The sequence below is a fragment of the Lissotriton helveticus genome, chromosome 4_1 (genome assembly GCF_964261635.1).
Source record: "Lissotriton helveticus chromosome 4_1, aLisHel1.1, whole genome shotgun sequence".
Taxonomy (NCBI): Eukaryota; Metazoa; Chordata; class Amphibia; order Caudata; family Salamandridae; genus Lissotriton; species Lissotriton helveticus.
Genome location: NC_136063.1, coordinates 2,030,362,483 through 2,030,383,884, shown reverse-complemented (window position 1 = coordinate 2,030,383,884; position 21,402 = coordinate 2,030,362,483). Strand labels below are relative to the sequence as shown.

Below are 21,402 nucleotides of genomic sequence, written 5' to 3'. Positions count from 1 at the left end.
TTTACATAGGGGACCCCGTGCGGAGGGAGCCAGAGTCCCTGTTACTATTGGGAGTGCTGACTGGGTGGCGCGGACAGACCCTGAGACTCACATTGTAAACAGCGAGAGGATTGACCCTGGCTCCTCTTAGCCCCCCTATTTTGAGTGAGATTCACCGCAGCTGCGACACCGTTGCTGTGGGTGGCCGAAACGGGGGCCCCATGTGGCGCACCATCATACTTACTAGTCAGGGTTCCGCAGCAACCACATCACCGAGACCGCCCTCATCGCCGCCACCGACGACATCAGGACCCTGCTAGACAACGTGGAGACTGCAGCACTCATCCTCCTAGACCTCTCTGCCGCCTTCGACACCGTCTGCCACTGCACACTATGCGAACGGCTCCACGCTGCAGGGATCCGAGACAATGTTCTGGAATGGACCATCTCCTTCCTCTCCGGCAGAACCCAGAGCGTCCGCCTCCCCCCGTTCCGCTCCGAAGCCTCCGAGATTATCTGCGGCGAACCCCAAGGATCCTCCCTCAGCCCGACACTGTTCAACATTTACATGACCCCGCTTGCACACGTCGCCCGACAGCACAACCTCAACATAATCTCCTACGCCAACGACACTCAACTGATCCTCTCCCTCACCAAGGACCACATCAACGCCATAGCCGAACTCCATGAAGAAATGAAGGTCGTCGCCGACTGGATGAAGATCAGCCGTCTGAAGCTGAACTCGGACAAGACGGAGGTCCTCATCCTCGGCTCCAACCCGTCAGCCTGGGATGACTCCTGGCGGCCAATGGCACTGGGGGCAGCCCGACCCCCACCGGCCACGCACGCAACCTGGGAATCATCCTCGACTCAATGCTCTCAATGACCAAGCAAGTCAATGCCATCTCCTCCTCCTGCTTCAACACCCTCCGCATGCTCCGTAAGATCTACAAATGGATCCCGACAAATACAAGAAAGACAGTCTCCCAGGCCCTCGTCAGCAGACTCGACTATGGAAACGCCCTCTATGCGGGAGCCCCGACCAAGCTCATCAATCGACTACAACGCATCCAAAACGCCTCTGCACGATTGATCCTCGATGTACCATGTCACAGCCACATCACTCCCCACCTGAGAAACTAGCACGGGCTCCCCGGCATTAAGAGGATATCCTTCAAGCTCCTCATCCACGCACACAAGGCCCTGCACAAGACCGGCCCAGCCTACCTCAACAGACGGCTCTCCTTCTACGCTCCCAACCGCCAGCTACGCTCCGCCGACCTCTCACTCGCCACCGTCCCGTGCATCCGAAGAACAACCACCGGTGGGAGATCCTTCTCCCACCTCGCCGCCAAGACATGGAACACCCTCCCACTGAGCCTACGACAGACCCAAGACCTGCTGACTTTCAGGAGGACACTAAAGACCTGGCTGTTCGTTCAGTAGCGGCCCCTACCTCCCCCCCGTCGCCTTGAGACCCTTGCGGGTATGTAGTGTGCTTAACAAATGACTGATTGATTGATTGGCCGGTCATTGATGAAGCGCGGAGGTGAACCCACTCGGGTTTAGTAACTTTTTTCAAACAAAGGGGGGAAATACACCCCACAGTGGCGCCAACTAAGGAAAACATGAGCGTTCGCTGATTACAGCTGCACAACTGGTTCTTTCTGACAAATGGAGTGAGACCCCCCAAAACAGCACCCTGATACATGAAAGTGGGTAATTAACTGATGGCCATGCCAGAGGGGGACCTACCGCAGCTAGATAGCCGGTGATTGATGGATGAGGTGGAGGCCCAACTCAGCACACACAGATATTGCTGGCTAGGCAGTGGGAGTGCATAGCTGTGAACAGTAAAAAGACATTGGGGGCCTCTTGAAGCCTGGCAGAAGCAGGAGGTAACACTCCGTGTCGTCCTAGGCCGTGGCCATATCTGAAGTGCACAATCTCGTTTGCCGACTTCTTTGGTTCTGTCTGGTATGGTGGGCTGAGTTCATACTTCGATAGGAGCGATGCTGGGACCAGTGCCTGTCTATTGGCCATGGTCCTCTATCCCGGTCCACGAAGAGACCGGGCTGCTTGCTGAGGCTCCAACCAAAGAATTCACAGCTTGAAGTGTGCGCTACGACTGGGGTGCCATTAAGGGTAACCGGACAATAAATAAGCTAAGATCACCTTTGAAAATGCACCACAAGACTACAGGATATGGGGCCGATGCCAGTCACCGTGGTGCCCGAGACGCAACTAGAGCTTGAACAGGAGGATGACATCAAAACCATGCCGAGAGAGGTAAAGGTCAGCTTTCAGGACATAGATTCTGAACTGGACTCCCTGGCGCTGCAAATGGATCATGTCTCACAAAGAGTAAATAAGCACAAATCCCGTATTGATACATTGTAAACCATCAGATCACCATCAGATGACCGCCAAGTTGAAACGCATGGACAAGGTGCTTGAAGTAATCAAAGCAAGCAACGAAGACCTTGAAGCGAGGTCAAGAAGAAACAAAGTCCGGATCACGGGCATTCCAGAGTCTACAAACATAGCAAACATGGAGCACTATCTCAAAGGGTTGCTACGAGATCTGTTTGGTTCTGGCCTGTCAGAGATGTTCCTGTAGGAAAGAGCACACTGCACCCTGGGACCCCCCCCGGCGCCCAGCCACGGCCGATACTGGCTCGTCTTTTGAACTACAGAGACAGGGACACTGTTCTAAGGCTGGCCCGGGAGAAGGAGGACATACAACACCAGGGAAATAAACCATGATTTTCACTGAGGTCATTTCTGCTTTGAAGTTTGCAAAACAGACGGCAAGAAAGCAGCAGATGAGAGATTCGGTAGCTGGACCCTCGCCAAGTAGCCAGCTAAGCGACAATGTCTGATGTATTTTGTCTGATGGCTAGTATTCCTGACGTGCGGTACACAGCCCGCAGTCACATGTACCTCAAACTATATGAATTATTTACATTTCAAATGTCCTAGTAGCAAGTAATTCTACTCGGCCACCCTGTTGCTTCTGTGACAGGGTAGTTTGACGGCAAATCTTCGCCCCCTTGGGATGATTCCCTTTAGCCCTGGCCTTTCAGGGCCTCTGTTTGTAATGGGATGTTCAGGGTATGCACAACCTGAATGGGGGGGTTGGTGTGGGAGTTGGGTGGGTGGGGGTTGTTTTTGTTTTGTGGTGTTTGATGCAGTACACATCAAGTTTCATATTGCACCTGCCCTGGGTGGTCAGCATACCACTTGCCCGTTCTATATGCACCACACACTCTGCTGGATTACCAAACAGCTGGGGTTACGCCCAGGGTTGCTATGGGGTGGGAATGGGTCGTAGGTGGGATGGGCAGGTTATTGCTAGTTCCTGTTTATTGCAGTGCATAGCGTATTCTTTACTGGCAATTTCGCGAATATGGACCACTTGTCATTATCCGGAGGTCGCCTCCATACAGCAAGAGGGATACTGCAGGGAGCCATTGAAATTACACCTCACAAATCAAGATACTGGTCACCTTAGAGACATATCTTCCCACAGACATCAAAGGAGACCCATCTGAGAAGTACTGCTTGTGATAGATTGAAATCCACTAGATGGAGTGAGGTACATACATCTTGCTACTCTAACTATTCCAGGGGAGTGGCCACACTAATTAGGCGGGGCATCCACTGGCAGACTGCCAAGGTAGTCAGTGACTCTGAAGGGCGATATCTACTGTTACTGGGGACTATATTTCACCAACAGGTTCTCATTGCCAACATCTATGGTCCCAACGTGGATGACCCCACTTTCTTCCAGCAGGTATGCCACCACATACAATCCATGGGAGATGCTGCATTGATCTGGGATGGAGATTTAAACACTGTAATGTCACTTGAGGAGGATAGAACTGGCACCTCCCGTACACAGAACCCGTAGGCTGCCGCGGTTTTGAAGGGACTGATTGCTGACTATAGCTTAGCTGATACATGGCGGGTGTTTCATCCTAGATCTTGGGAGGGCACATGCATTACACAGCAGCATCAAGCTAGCCCACGGTTGGATTTCTGGCTCACATCTCAAGACCTCCACTGCTGGGTGACGGATATGACCCATCATGCCCGCACCTTGTCGGACCACTCACCGGTCACACTGACTTTGCAGGTACCCAAACCCTACATACAGCCATTTACGTGACGCCTACCGCCTAACGCTTTATTCGACACAGCTTTCTGGGAAGAGCTCCACATGCAGATTACAGACTACTTTGAACACAACGTAGGCTCCGTGGAGACTGCCGGCACGCTTTGGGAGGCATTCAAGGTGGTCATTCGGGGGCACTGCATAGCGGGGCAGATCAGGGTATTCTGTGACATTAGAGGTAGCCTGAGCAGGCTTGACTCGGATTTGCACGTGCGGAGGCACAGTATTTCACAACACCTTCAGCCACAACAATGGGGCAGATCCATAGTAAACTCACAGAATATCAAGATGAGGCAGATAGGGAGGTAAAATTCCTACACAAACATGCACATAGATATGGAGAGGTTGACAGGCCAGGCAAGACACTTGTGAGTCTCCTGCGTCCACCCAGAGGCTCCACCTTCATCACGGCGCTTAATACCCCTGCTGACAGAGTGGTACACTCTTCACTGGATATTCTCGCCACTATGCGGGATTTCTATACACAACTATATACCCCTCAAAAAAATCGACCAGATTTAGTCCTTGAGGCCTACTTTGATTCCATAGAGTTTTTATGGTTCAGTAGAGTGCATCGTGAGTACATCGACATACCATTCACTGTAGAAAATGTGCGACAGGTCATTGGCAGCATGTGGGCGGATAAGGAGCCGGGTGCAGATGGCCTCACCGCAAAATTCTACAAAGAATATTCAGGGTTACTAGCCCCTTACCTCCTGGTGGCAAACCAGGAGGCACTGCAGGAGGGAATCCTTCCTGTCTCGATGTTTAAAGCTATTATAATCATTCTTTTAAAACCAGACAAGGACCCCTAAACAATGTGACTCCTATCATCTACTCTCATTAATAAATTTAGACGCCAAGATCTTCGCCAAACTTTTGGCCACTAGGCTGCAGCTCTTGTTACCATTGATAGTGTGGCCGGACCAATCTGGCTTTGTGCCGGGTAGATCAACCTCCCACAACATAAATTGGAGCAAGTCCATAATTCTCCTGCTTACACCTGGAACCCAGGGTTTTGCGACTGATTATCCGTTAGACTGGGTGTCCGGCCCAATTCGCTACCTGAGCATATGGCTCAGCAGTAATCTGCAGGAATTGTGGACGGCCAATTATGGCAGGGTGGTGGCCTGGATCGAAGAGAGGGTAAAAAGATAGCGGTGGCCAAGATGATTATACTGCTGAAACTCTTATACCTTTTTGTAAACATTCCTTTGCCACTCAAGGTACATTTCTTTACTCACCTCCGGTCACTTATGATCGAACTGGTGTGGGCGGGTGGCTTGCCCAGGATATCCTGGGAGGTATTGATACTTCCACAGGCGCAGGGTGGAATGGCGGCCCTAGACTGTGTCCTCTACGCATATAGTGCACAGTCACAATTCTTACACTTCTGGATGCATCCCACACCTTTCCAGCCCCACATTGCAATTGAAATAGATAGGGCAGCACCTCTCCCATTGTCCACAGAACTATTCTACCCATATAAACGCCCCGCACTGAAATCGAAATGGTGCAAGTTATGAAGTGGGCATGGGAGGGTCTTCGCAAACCGGCACACTTAGACATACTGTACTCTCCGTTCATGCCACTCCCGAACAATCCGCTGATCCCTCCGCTCCTGGAACTCAGAGCACAGGACAGCGTGTCCAGGCATAACACACAGCAAGGCGGTGATCTCTACCCCGAAGACACTTTTTTCACACTACACTAAATGTGCGACCCCACTCCCCCCTCTGCACTAGATATGTTAACATACTATCAGATCTCTTCATCCTGCAGGATCAAATTCCCCACATTTCCAGAGCCGCCACCAACGTTGCCGGCATTAGAAAACCTATTGACGGTGGAATCGGGGCAAAAACTCAAATGTCGCATTTATAAAATTACCCAGAATGCGTTTCCAATCATTGTCCCAACCTCTCATAGGGCCTGGGAGGAGGATCTGGGGGAAAGCCTCACAGATAAGCAGTGGGATCTCAGATGTAGACAGATATAGTGATTGTCAGCCAATTACCTCCTCCGGCTCAACTACTTAAAGTATCTCCACCGCCTTTATCACACACCCATACAATTACATAAGATGGGGCTATGAGAGGATGACGGCTGTTGGATGTGTGATGCCCCCGGGGGACCTTTTTACATATGGCATGGCAGTGTAGACCAATAGCAAACAATTGGATCAACATACTACGCCATATAATAGCTATCACTGGCCTGGATGGATCTACCCTGCACGTCACTGGTATCCTTATTGGAAATTATGGAGACAATGCCACCTAAATTACGCAAATTACCGGAAATGCTACTTTTAATGGCCAAACGACAAGTGGCTATACACTGGGCGCCTGCCCTGCCTCCCAAAATGAGGGAGTGGGTTGCAGGTGTGACATACTGCAGGGCACAGCTGACAACCTATTGGGAACTTTTGCCAACAAGATCTCGCCCTCGAGATATATGGGAACCCTTTTTGAATTAGCTAAATTCTGCGGCTGAAGAGGACCTGTAACATAACAGCGATTGGGATATATGTGCATGGTGATGTTGATCTCAAGATTGTGATGCGTAATGATGCCCTGTATTGTACGTTGTGGTATAACGCTCCCCGATCTAGGTAAAGACAAGTACTCCCTTTTGCTCCAGGTAATGTCGTGTTGGGCTTCGATTGTTGGAAATGTAATGGGATTTCGAATCGAACAGTAGACTTGATGATAGCTATTGCACTGCACTTTATGTTAATGTTGTACACTTTACAAGAAATGCAAATAAAACTAATTTTAAAAAAATGAATACACTATGGAAAATGTCTCCAGTCACTTTCTTTGAAATTAGGGATCCTATCACTTTACTCTTTTGCAGCTAAATGGAAGCATGTTCCCATAGAGTCTGATTGGTTTTGTCCTTTCTGTATCGAGGTCACTGAAACGATGGAACATATTTTATTTTTTTGTCCAGCATATCTTGGTTACTGACGGAATTGGATTATTCCGCTTTGTTGTAATTTGGGAATAAGGGACGAAATAGTAGTATTTAGGAATCTGAGAAGTGACGTTAGGCAACTCATCATCTTTGCAGTTTCACGCTTTGTGTTATGCATGTTGAAGCTCAGGAAAAATTAATACAAGCGTAATGGGAAGCTTGACAGCTTTGATAGCTTTGAGGACCTCAACACTGGCTCCTAGTGGTGTATCAGTGTATAAATATTATTGCTTTGGAATTGTACATTAAACTGTAATTCAATGGAATTAACAGTTTTTAACTCTGTTCTTATTGTATTATTATCAAATTGATTGTATATATTTTTTTCTGTGATGGTTTTTTTGTGCTTTTATGGCTGTATAGCCGAATAAACATTTATAAAGTAAAAGCATTCAATTTAAATAAAACAACACAGGTGCTTTTTGACAGGCAGGTGTACTGAAAACAGATTTGAAAACTTTTTTCTGTTTTAATGCCCATCACAGGAAAATATGATTCTTACTGGTGAAAATAAAATTGACCATTGCCTTTAAATTACTGCAAGGTGAAGACATATTTTAAAAACACAAGGATGACTGGAAAAAATGAAAAAGATAAAGAATGGAAATTTAAAAATATATTGCAAAAGTAAAGTATTGACCCTCTAGGCCTGGTACTGAAGTGCACTTCTTTCTATGCGGATGCACAGTGGTAATTACGTTTTTTGCCATCACAGTACAAGAGAGCCTCTGACTGAAGTAGGCTTACCTGTTTGCTCATGCTGGTTGGGGAAAATAATATGTGAATAAAAATTTGCGAGCTGTCTCCATCCCATACCTGAAAATTAAATAGTTTTGAGGCAAGGAAATATTTCTAGGATAAAAGTCAAATAAAGGAATGAAAAGATAAATCACAACTCTTTTCTATTTTTCTTTTATTTCCTAGTTCTTTTTTTATTGTCTTGTAAAAGTTTACCAGGGCACAGTGGTGTCTAAAAAGCAAGAGAGTGATTATTCAGATCTCAGTCTACATTAGGTCTGTTTTCCGTTTTCATTCAATCTCCAGTTCGGATTTCACTGTATGGTTTATAAAATGAGACATGATCTGCGGTTAAAGTTCTTAAACAGACAACGACTATAAAGCTGGATTCATATACGAGATCGTGATTTAGCTGGTAGCCAGAGACTGCAACTGATCGCTGGGGAAGCTGGAACGACATCAGGAGAGGAGCCGATCATAGGAAACAGTCATGGCATCTGGGACTGCATTGATTTATGATGAAAAAATGACAAGCCACAAACTATTATGGGATGAGTCGTACATGAGGACCCGTGACTCAAAAAGTCCCTCGAAGTAATAGTGGTGACTTGGACCTTGCTTGATCTCTAATGTTTATTCTGGATATTTGGAACTATCTATTTCTTGGGTGTGAGATTTTCATCACACATGTGTTTTCCTTTTTAAGGCTGGCTGTGCCCACTGAGGTCCGCACCTACTTTTCCTTTTAATCATACCTACTAATCATCTGGCTATGGAAGAGCCCTGATGAAGTCCCTCTTGCAAATTGGGAACGAAACGCGTTGGCTGTGTGCCAGTTTTAAAGATCGATTAATAAAACAAGTTACTTGGGAACTAATTTGGCTTTCTTGATTGACTCCGCAACAAGTGCACCTTCCATTTTTCTTGAACCGCGGGTGCAGGAAGTGATTGCACCACTCACTAATAGAATGTACACAAGGATTTGATGTGTTTGACCCTGGTCTGCCATTTGTTCTTTTTCTGTTAGCTTTGAGGACCTCAACACTGGCTCCTAGTGGTGCATTAAAATACTATCATTGTAAAAATATTATGGCTTTGGAATTGTACATTGAACTTTAATTCAAAGGAATTAACAGTTTTTAACTCTCTTCTTATTGTATTATTATCAAATTGATTGTATATATTTTATTCTGTGATGGTTTTTATGTGCTTTTATGGCTGTGTAGCTGAATAAACATTTATAAAGTAAAATCATATAATTTAAATAAAACAACACAGGTGCTTTTTGACAGGCAGGTGTACTGAAAACAGATTTGAAAACTCTTTTCTGTTTTAATGCCCATCACAGGAAAATATGATTCTTACTGGTGCAAAGAAAATTGTCCATTGCCTTTAAATTACTGTAAGGTGAAGACATATTTTTAAAACACAAGGATGACTGAAAAAAATGAAAAAGATAAAGAATGGACATTTGAAAATATATTGCAAAAGTAAAGTATTGGCCCTCTAGGCCTGGCACTGAAGTGCACTTCTTTCTATGCAGATGGGCACTGGTAATTTGGGTTTTTGCCATCACAGTACAAGAGAGCCTCTGACTGAAGTAGGCTTACCTGTTTGCTCATGCTGGTTGGGGAAACAAAATGTGGATGACAATTTGCGAGCTGTCTCCATCCCAGACCTGAAAATTAAATAGTTTTGAGGCAAGGAAATATTTATAGGAAAAAAGTCAAATAAAGGAATGAAAAGATAAATCACAATTCTTTTCTATTTTTATTTTATTTCCTCGTTGTTTTTTATTGTCTTGTAAAAGTTTACCAGGGCACAGTGGTGGCTAAAAAGCAAGAGAGTGATTATTCAGATCCCAGCATGCATTTGGTCTCTTTGTCGTTTTCGTTCCATCTCTAGTTCTTATTTCGTTGTATGGTTTATAAAATGAGACATGATCTCTCTCATTCCAGTCTCCTGCTTAAACTTAACTCCATGTCTTCATGTGCGCCTGTACCTCCCACCCTGATCCCCGTTTCCTTTGCAAGTCATTTGCAATAATATTGCGCTGTGAAGCGGGCCTTCACATGGGCACTTTCAGACTTATACGATCACCCAGGTTGCTGCCAAAGTTGAAATCGATTTCGGAGGTGGGGACACTCGAATTGGGCTGGACACTTTTGTGGGATGGACGTGCTTGTATTACACTGAATGAGAGAAGAATTCACTGTCAATAGCTTAAAAAATTCAGTTTTGTGCAAACCTGCAGTGGCAGATGTTTCTACCAAGAGGGGAGAGCCAACCATGCTTTTCTTGCTGAAGTTCATAGTTCATAGAATTTGATGATGTGGCCTTGAGTGCAAGGGAAATGGTGCTTTTATACATTTAAGCTTTTAAAAAAACAAATCTTACAACATTTTCATATGTAATGTTCCCAGCAGACTTCAATGAATCACTAATTTGATGATATCGGCTTCCCATTGTCTTAGAAACTACTTTCGCCACAGCATACACTATCCCAGACGGTTCACTATCATGAGTGTTCAAGCGATGCAGCCTTAAACACCCCACCCAGTCTCTGAACAATACAGACCAGGCTCACAAATCTCTGTACTAATCTAGTCATCATAGTTTTCAGGCGTGTGTTAATGAATGAACATTCTGCCATTATTTTAGCAAAAAATGTCTCTTAACTTTGATGTCAAGTACCTTATGGCTATCACTTATGAGAATTCAAATTAAATCCAGCTTAATGTACATTTCTGAGAATGACACCTCAGTGTCACAGGGTGATTCACATCCTGAGATGTGTGGAATGGGAAACAGCAAATACCACGACCGCCGAACAACGGTTTACCTTTGCAACGTAGGCAGAACAAATGCGCCTGAACCAGGGCCGGACTGGCTACCGGGCAGTTGTGTGTGCTGCCGAGCAGGGGTGTCATTTCGTTGATGGGGACCTGTGTGTGCAAAACGAAATACGTTTTGCTTTTTGTATTTCAAAGCGCACGCAGGTCCCCATCAACGAAATGAGATCACACCATGGAGAAATCCTCCCCCTGCTCGGCAGCACACACAACTGCCTGGTAGCCAGTCCGGCCCTGGCCTGAACCACGCATTCCATTTACAACTCAAGTCGTTACAATGATGTGTGTTAGGTAAAGCGGCGCTGGACTTTAAGGTCAAACACTTTCCCTACTGCTGCACGGACTAAAGTTGGAATAGTAATTTATACTATTCCAAAGTCCAGCACACGCCTAAGGCAAGTTGTTGTAACAACTTGCATTGTAAACAGGGCCGGACTGGCTACCGGGCAGCTGTGTGTGCTGCCGAGCAGGGGGAGGATTTCTCCATGGTGTGAGCTCATTTCTTTGATGGGGACCTGCGTGCGCTTTGAAATACAAAAAGCAAAACGAATTTCGTTTTGCACACACAGGTCCCCATCAACGAAATGACACCCCTGCTCGGCAGCACACACAACTGCCCGGTAGCCAGTCCGGCCCTGATTGTAACTGGAATTTGTGGTTCTGACGCATTCGTTGTTCCGCCTGTGTTGTTAAGGAACATATAAGAAAGGAAAGCGTGGTTGTGTCATACAACCATGTGGAATGGTTCATGTTGTCAGGAGACGAATTACCTGTATAGCACATCTAATGCACCCCATCTCATTTTTCACTTCAGCACGAGGACAGAAAAAAGAAAACTGAATGCCAGCAGACCAACCTGAGCTGGGCAGCTATTGGGCAGCATGCACTACCACACCTCCGCCTGGGCTCCGGCAGCAGCTCCAGTCCATGCACACCAGCTTTACAGAGGGCAGTGATAATCCAGGTACCGTGCTCCGGGAACACCAATGGCGTCAGCCAGAAAAAAGCATCAGTGCAATGCACCTTGAAAAGTCTGTGAATTGCAAAAAATACAACACCTGTGCCATGAAATATTTGTAGTCATTTTGGTGCAGTTTTCCAGGTTTAGTTATTGAGTAGTAGTAGGTTGGAACAAGTGCACATCATGACCAATAATTTCCATATGTTTTGTAATCAGCGAATCTATGTGAGGCATTTATCAACACGTGGACACTCCCTTCAAGATTATATAATATATAGGCAAATAAGGGTAAGCTTTTCCCACCCTCTCACAATAGGAACGTGTGTTTACAGAAATTAAGAAATCAAACAACTAATACTCATTAGAATAATTCAAACTGCCCACAAAGCAAGTTGCATACATCAGGGCAGACCTCATATTTATACCGGTGCTTTGTGCAATTAGTAAAACCAGGTAGAGAAATAAAGACAAGAAAACAAAGGGAGGCACACAAGGGAGGCACCTAGAAAATAAAAATACCAGTGCCGCATACTATCCAGATTATCCATGTTCAGGGGCAGCTTCTAGCATACATATCTCAAAATCGTTTCCAGAATTTCTGAAATTAACTTCTTCACAAAATAAGAGAAGGCTTTGCTGTAGAGTGAACGCATGACTATTTATAGAGTAGTACAGTTTCTTTCACTTTTTGAAGAAATGCGACTGTAGCTATCACAAGAACACTTCAAAGACAACGTTTGGAAAATTTATCTGAGACAAACCAACTGCAATGCTTAATTTGTGGAGGTGGTTGCAAGTGATTGGCATCAGTGATGGGCACCAGGGCACCACAGGTTATCAATAGGGGTTATCAATAGTACAGGCGAAGTACAGTCACTTGTGCACATTCAGACAACAATCTGGAATGCATTTCAAAATGGCACCACCGCTAAATGCTAGCAGGCTAAGCAACCAGAGGGGAAGTGAGAGGGAGACTGAATTTGAAAGGCATATTGTGTCTGCAGAGATTGATTGTAAGGTTCTGGGGAAATCCCCATAGTGGTGGCATTGATCAATGGTGATTCGGGGAAGCAAGCAGGGATTATGATGGAGGCTGCAATAAGTCTAATAAGTGGAGCAATAAATGAAGCAAGGCCCAAGGAATTCCTCCTGCTTCTAAGGCACACTTTGTTTGGACACTGTGATGGCAAAGTTAGTGCAGACAATGGTAGAAATAGGTGCCTATGTTGAAGCATGTCACTATTTAGTTGGTGAGGCGTCTACTCTAATATCTTTGGATTTCCCAGTAGGACCTCTAATTGTTTTCCCTCTTTTCTTCTTTGCTTTCCTGGTTGCCCTTTTGTGCATGGGCATTGTTTTGGTAGAACACAGCTAGGTGACCCCCCCCTCGCTCACTCTGTGTGAAGAAAATGACAAAGGTTATACAACTATTAGAGTTAGGAGCACAGAAAAAGCCTGCTACAGTGAGTGAGACCCCTGCCTTTTTTTAGTAGGCTATTACACTGCTAGATAGCAGATCAGTTTCCAGATTAGTTACGGGTCAGTCGCAGAGTCTTGCAATGTTTTGCCCAATTTTGCTAAATCCAGAGATGAACAAGGGGGGATTGCCAACGGAGAGACAGTTGCTCAGATTCAGTGAAAAGAATACTTGATACTATAGTGCTTGAATTCAGAGAGTTTAATCTCTTCATTAGCGATTAACAAAAATATAGGAAAATATGTCACAACTGCCTATTAGACTAAAAGAGCCTGAATCTAGGATATCGGATCTTGAAGACAAGATTGAGTCAGTGTAGCAAGGAAAGCTTAACTAGGAACAGAAAAAGGGATAGCTGAACAATAAGGTTGAAGAGCTGGAGAACTATACAAGACGCTCCAATCTCCACCTGGTGGGCATTCCAGAGGGGGGTGAAAGCAAGAATGTGCCTCAATGGGTGGGCTCTTTGATCGAAGCCCATGTGTTGCCTGATTTTGCACAGGATTTGTTTATCATGAGGGCCCACTGTGTACCAGCTCAGTGTTCAACCAATTCAAAGTATCCACGTACCATACTGGTGATTTTTGCTGATTATTGTATCAAAGATCAGATTCTTACCAAAGAAATTGAGAAGAAAGGCTTTTCCACCTTAGAAAATATCCAGTATAGCATCTTCTCAGACATTTGGGCTTCTTCTGCATGTCGCTGAACGAAGTTCATAAGACTTGAGGGCATGTTTAGAACTCAGGGTCTTATTTACGAGGTTTTGGCACAGGGCTTTGCTGCAAGAAATCTTGCTGCATTGCCCTGCGTCAAAAAAATGTCAGGAATGAGCCGCATCTATGAGATACAGTACATTCTTGTCCTTTAACCCTGCACTGGTGTACAATGGACTGCCATGCGCTGGTGCAGGCACCCTTGCTCCATGTTGCAAGGGTGCCTACGTTGCAGGGGTGGAAGAGTTACTGAAAAAAGAGGAGAAATAAAGATATTTCTCCTAGTTGCATCTCCCCTACGGCTCCCCTGGGGAGGCATAGGAATCTGACGCATTCCCAGGTTTACCAAAACTTGTAAATCTGGGAATACGTCAGATTCCATGAATATTGCATGGGAACACCCACAGCAACACCCAAGGAACGCCTCTCCATGCAGAGTACTGTGTGAAAGGCGACCATATTTTCAAGGCCAGGAAAAGCCATGCATGGCCTTGTAAATATAGGCCAGCACACTGTGCCACCGGAGGGTCAAAAAAAGTTACACTCCGGTGGCGCAAGGAGGCCCTCAGTGTGTCCAGGAATCTATGGTACAGCAGTCGAAGTTGAAGGATCCTGTAAAAGGGCAGTTCCATCTCCTTATGAATTCAGAAGAGGCTCTGGAATTTTTGTCTAAAATGTCAGATTAATGGTCAATAATTTATGTTGTATTTCCCTTTTCTTCTTTCTCTCTCTTTCTCTCTCCCTCACTTCCCCCTTTCTTCCTTTTTTATTTCTTTGTAGGTTAAAACATCAAATAGATTAAGGGGTACAAGTCAGGGTGGGGGCCCTATTGAGGGGCCACGAGTGTAGCTAGGTGTGGTAATGTGGCATCACAGGCGCTGATGCAAGGGCGAGGGGTAATGGGGTCAAATTAATGTTTTGCACTTCTCCTGCTAATGACACTACCCTTGACACTTCTGTATTTCTATCATGCATTAATGATACAGTATGATGATGATGTTTAAGCTCCGTATTGGGTTACAGGGATGAATAAGTCTCTACAGTATTCATACGTCTGTACCATTGCATTTTGGCCGCTATCAGAAATAGTCTTGTACAATGCACTCCATTACTGTAAGATTCGGTTCGGTTGTGAGAGGTCAGGCATTTATCATGTATTTTTGCACACTTTACTTAGTTGGACAAAGTTCTGCATGATGCACTCTGTCACTTTAAGACTGCTCTCTCCTCATCAGTACAGAGAACTTCTATGTTTCTATGTTTTGTACTTGTATTGGACATGGGTATAATTTATCTATGCAATGAGCCAACCAAGACATATTCTGACATCTGATATATTCTATCTGCATGTTTTTTCATGTGGTATTCATATTATTGTACCCACAGCTGGTCAATAAAAAGAAAAAAAATATATTATTTCTCAATGGGAAATCCACTGGTAAGGACCCAACCTTTTTCAAAACATACATTTAACCTCATGTGTCAGTGACACATTAGCAAAGTCTCAAATTGGAGCCCTACACTTATGGCATGCTATTACTAATAGAAGGTGATACTTCACCTAAACAATGGGACAATCCAAATATCTGACAAGAAACATGAGTGCAGTAGAGCTGGATGCAGCTAAAAGGATCCAAAACTGAAGCTGTGTGGTTGATGGATAACATCCCTGCCTTCTTTGGCCTAAAGATCAATCTTGCATATAAGATATAAATCCCAGTGTCAGACACAACCAATAGCAGACTATGAGTTGTTAAATTGGTATGGTAACTAAAAATGTTATTTTCCGCTAATGCAAATTGTTAGAACTGGGGGTCTCTAGTTGGCAGAGGTATGTACATTTGTCTAAGTAGGGACCCTTGCTTCTAGTCAGGGTAAGGAAGATACACACTTTAGATAACCCCTGCTCACCGCCTTGATAGCTTGGCACGAGTAGACAGGCTTATCCCAAAGGCAATAGGTAGGTGTTTGTACACAAAACACACAGTAACACAGTGATACCACCACAAATGCACACAGTACCAGTTTGAAAAGATAAAGTATCTTTATCCAAACTCAACAATACCAAAACTATAACAATCTAAAATACATGTAGTCAAATAGCACTTAAAAACAGATATTTCCAAAATAAATATTGTAGGAAACAAATAGCTTGACTTGGGGCTAATACGGCGTCTTTATAGCAATAAATCCAAAGTACGTCGCCGACCGCGAGGTGCGTGGCGTTGGGCACAGAGTCACACAGACCCCAACAAACAGTATCTTGGAAAACAAAATCTATGATGATGCACAGCGTCGTGGAGGTGGGACATCGGTGCTGAGGTTGAGGCGACGTGTTGAATTCTAGACAGGGGAAGTCAGTTGCGTCGGCGGTGAGGCGTCAGTTCAGGTGAGGCGATGCAAAGTCGGCGAGTTCGTGGAGTCACCCTCAGAGGTTTATTTGTGCCGCGATATCAGGATGCTGGTGGTGGCAGGTGAAGGAGTTGGTGCAAGCATTAGCATTGGGAATGCCGATAACTGCAGGCATCGGGAAGCATTGAAGGATGTTGGAGCTGTGAGGAAGTCCGGGCGGTGCATCATGCACTTCACGAGTGGTGCCCCTGGCCTCAGTGTAGGTCGAGGCATCACAACGGCATTGCTGACAGCGTCGGAGATTGTTTTGCTTGCTTCTCTTAGGTCTCTCCCAGCTCCCAACAGCAGGAACAACCTCCAGAGGCCCAAAACATGAGGAGCAGGCATCGCCTGGGAGATCAGAACTTTCAGCAGTAGAGTTCAGTGGAGCTGGGGGTGAAGTCTTTGTGTCCCTGAGACTTCAGAACAGGAGACCAGCCCACACAAGTCCTTGGAGATTATTCTTCAAGCATGTTTCTTAGCAAAGTTCCAGTCTTTGTCTTTTCCTTGGCAGAAGCAGCAACTGCAGGCCAACCCCGCAGTGCACACAGCAAAGGGCCAGTACTCCTCCTCACAGCTCTTCAGCTTGTCTCCTTGGCAAAGTTTCCTCTTGGGTCCAGAAGTGATCTAAAGTGCTGGGGTTTATGGTCCACTACCAATACCCCATTGTGTCTTTGTTCTTCTTTGTGCCAGGGTCTCTGAGCCAAGTCCAAACCAGTTCTGTCCACACTGGTGCAGTATGACAACAGGTGGTGAAGACAGCATTGTGCAAAGGAGATAGGCCCTATTCAGGTGCAAGGAAAACTCTTCCCACTATACTAAAAACAACCAAGGACCATTCAGCTCAGCTCTGAGTCATCCAGGAATGGCCAGGCACACCTCAACCCCCTTCCCCACTGTGGCTGTCTACTATAAATGCACATCCCCGGCCCCTATCACTTGAAAGTCAGCCAGTCAATCCACATACAGGCAGAGGCACACAGATTAGTTAAACAAGAAAATGGCTACTTTCTAAAAGTAGCATTTTCAAACACACCCTCTTTACTAAAAGCTGTGTTGTTAAATTCTGAGTTCAGAGAGCCTAAACTTTATTCCTCTATATTGTCCCAATGGGAAGTTATACTTGTAAGATGTTACAAAGTATCTTCCATGCTATCCTATGAAACAGGTAGCCTTTCTATAGTGAAAAAACGAAATTGGCAGTATTTCACTATTAGGACATGTCACACGCACCAGTACATGTCCTAACTTTCATATACACTGCTCCTTGCCCATTAAGATACCTTGGGCCTACATGAGGGTTGTCATGCGTGTAAGAAAAGGGAAGGTTAGGGCCTGGCAAGTAGGTGCACTTGCCGGGTTGACATGGCAGTTTAAAACTGCGAACAGACACTGCACTGGCAGGTCTGAGATACCTTTTTAGGGCTACTCATGTGGATGGCACAATCAGTGCTGCAGGCCCACTAGTACCATTTGATTTACAGGCCCTGGCACACTTAGTGCAATTTACTAGAAGTTTATCAGTAATTCAAATATGCCAATCAGTGATAACCGATAATAATAACAATGTACACAGGGAGCACTTGCACTTTGACACCGATCAGCATTGGCAAAGTGACCAACGCATCTAAGCCAGCAAAACGAATTCCAATACATCATCAAAAATAAGGGAATTAGGGGCAAGAACTCAAGGGAAAACACGCCAAAGATGCCAAGTCTAACACAAAATATTTCTAATAAATGGCTATTATCAACAACATTCAACCTGGAATTACAAAAGAAATTACTGAAGAGACTGTAAGTTACACAAAAAAGTGGGGATAAGGCTGGTTCTGAAGACAAAAAGATGGGGTCATGTTTCCGAAGTCGGTACTAGACTTTGCTGACTAAAACTGAAAGACAGAATCTGATTCAAATACCTGTTAATGGCGCACAAGATCCTCTCTGTCACTGCCTAAGATACCTGTGTGGAAAGGTTTTACCCATGCAATGTTTCTAACCGTTAAGAACCCCAGACGCGTATTTATTACAGCCTTTCACTGCTAAGAGTGCCAGAATACAATGGTTGTAGCATTTTTGTAACATCTCCATCTTGGCTATGATAACAAAGAATTCTCTCCTTTGCTGAGAACTGAATCTACCTACCAGAGGTTCCAATGTCTGCTTCAGGCATATTTTTCTTAAGTTAGCATTTACACTGCTAGCATCCCAGTGCCTCCAGATCCTTTGATGTAGACTGTGCTATATAAATGGCCCACTTACCTATGTATAGGTGGTTTATGTGGCAGAATAGGTGGGTGTCCCAAATATAACATGTCACAGTACATTATAAAGTGTCACAATACATTTCACAATACTACATATTTCTGTAGAATTTACATAAAAATAGACATGCAGATAGCTGAATTATACAATAGTTAGTTTTGATGTATTTCCAATTGTTAGATTTTAAGAAATGCTATTTGAAGATTCCTTAGATTTACATAGAACCAAAACTGCCATGGCCCAATAAAGAACTGTGCTTGTCGGGTTTGTGCATTTGCACTACAATATTTATCTTTTTTTCCCCAAAGGAAACATTGTTTTCTCTGTGAAGAAACCCCTTTCCCTACCAAACCCACGTCCCATGCAATGTTGAGGTGTTCCATTGCATTGAAATGTGGTTAGTCTTGCTTGTTTCTAGGGCCAAAAACACCAGGCAAAATGTATATGAATTCCCAGATCCGCGAATTCTATGTCCCTCATGCTAAAATGTCTACAGATCCTGAATCTGTAACTCAAGATCAGATTATTATTTGAGCACGTGGTCGAATACCTAATTTGAACAGACTAAAATATAAAATGTATTACAAGGAAACTATAGACACTTCATGATAATTTCATCTCCACGGTGTCAGAAAGTCGCATATTGTGTGAGGGATTAGCAGCACACTACTAGTCAATAACTATTTATGGAGATAGTTATGACAGAGCTACAACTCAAGAACAACACCAGGTCAAACAAGTATTTATTTGGATGGTGGGTGAGATGTACATACATAATTATATTCAGTATTCAGAATTCAGTATGGCACCCAGGACTGAAAGAGTTTCGAAAAAATGAGTCCACTTAGTGCCTTCAAGGTATAATTTGCTACGTTATTTTTAATGCATTTCTGCTAAAGAGAAGGCAATTATTTTATTTTGGCTTAATTTTTATAAATAATTTCATGAAAGCTGACTGGGTGGCTCACAGCATTGATCCTTGGAAGTGTGACTCGGCTTCCTGTGATCAATGCATGTTACTCATTTCCCTATTCATGCCAAACTCTTTGCAGAACACACTGGAGATGAAAGGAATCACACAAAAACGCAACTGAAAACCTGGCATGAACACGCAGATCATTAAAATGTGTTTACAGGAAATAGTACCACTTTAGGCTCACACAGTGTTTTGCTCGGATTTTATTGTCTAGTACTACTTGAGAGGTTTCAGTCTTTTCAGCTAATCTAGCTGGGCAGCCAATCACATTGGCTGCATGTACATGGACACCATTAGATGGCTTTTGGCTCTCAGTCTTACCATATAATACGTCCTCAATCCCAGCTTCCAGTGCCTAGAATACTCTTTCCTTCTTCCTTGTCAAATTATTCTGCTTTCACACTCTACATATTATATATCAATGGGGATACCCAATAGGCTAAAAGACCTGGGTTAAATATACAGTACAATACAAAGGGTGGTCTAGTAACACACTATGCATAAAATATAACCAATTTTACTAGCATTCACCATTAGGAATTCTAGAAGTCACTGTTTGCAATTTCATGCATTTTATTTGCATTTATCAGTTGGCAACACAGTTGCTCTTTCATTTCAAAGTTATATTCAACACTTGCAAAAATATGAAAGGTGCTCAGGATGGGGGGATGGATGGAAGAATGGCGGTAGTGTTTGAGTGGTGGGGGTTGAGGACAAGGACAGGGTAGTGTGACATATATACATCAAAATCACATAGTGGTGCTGGTCCGCCTTAGTGTAAGCTCAAATGTTCCAGAAATTACACTTAGCAATATATGGACACTATCACGTTAGTTTGGAGTTGTCCTAGCTTGTGAGTTGGATGAAAAGTTGACGTTTCGACCCCAAATAGATACCATAGTTGAGTTCAACCTCAGGGTGGTGTCTTCCTCTGGACTGACAGTGTGAAGAGCACCGAGAAATAATCAACCAGCGTGTTTCCTGTACACTGGAAGTATTTAAGCAGGACTGGGCTCAGCCGAGTTCTCAGTCGACAGGTGGACGTATGGCCTTAAGTGCACATACGAAAAACCAATGCAGGTCAGTAAGTCCCTGTCATGGTCCAGAGAAATTTAACGCCAAACCATTTGGCTCCGTCAGTGCAATGACAACTTCCTACATGTCAGATCCTCCTCATACTTTCACCCACTGGTGTGTGCAGCTATCTCGCCTCATTGGCTAATCCTCCTTCACCTCTAATTTCTACCACCCTTAGCTAGCGACAGAGAGATTGCGGTCATCAGTCACATTAGAATCACCTGAGGCGCTCATCATGTATATTAGTACACCAAGCATGTTTTGTCACTGCATATAGATGTCTCCTGATTAAGAGCAGATGTAGGCACAGTCATTACATGGTGCAACATTGTGCACACTACTATTAAATGATGCATTACTGATGTATGAACCTGTTGTGCTATTTGTGAGTTGTCCCCTGGAAGGTGTCACTGACGCTGGACCTCTTTTTGCAGCAGGCTTCCAATGTTACCAAAAAATTATTTATTTTAGAAGAGTTTATATATATTTGGAAAGTACCACTTCGAAAATTAACAATCATGTTTCATCATCCATCTGCCTGATGTTTTCAGTTAATCTGTTTTGCCTTTATGACCTGCCACTGTGCTTCTCTTCCTCAGTTTACCTCCCTTACAGTGGTTCTTCCAACACCACTCTGCCTTTTTTTCATAGTCTATGCTTGCCTTCAGTTTCTAACTGGTATTGTTGTCTCTTCATTGCCACGGCTGTTTTGTATGTGTGTATCTTTTAGTATTGCTTTCTTTGCTTTATCTTACTATGCATGTTTAGTCACAATAACGTTCTGTTTTTGTTCTCCCTATGCCTATGTCTTTTT

General features: G+C 44.3%; 1 protein-coding gene across 2 annotated transcripts in view; it reads left to right on the top strand.

Moving 5' to 3' along the window:
• The window catches only part of NRK (Nik related kinase), a 1,020,485-nt gene that overhangs the window by 642,371 nt on the left and 356,712 nt on the right, over positions 1-21,402 (top strand). For both annotated transcript variants that reach the window (XM_078688671.1, XM_078688672.1), the window contains one exon: positions 11,540-11,689. In XM_078688671.1, the coding sequence (XP_078544797.1) occupies positions 11,540-11,689 (150 nt within the window). The remainder of the gene's footprint in view (positions 1-11,539; positions 11,690-21,402) is intronic.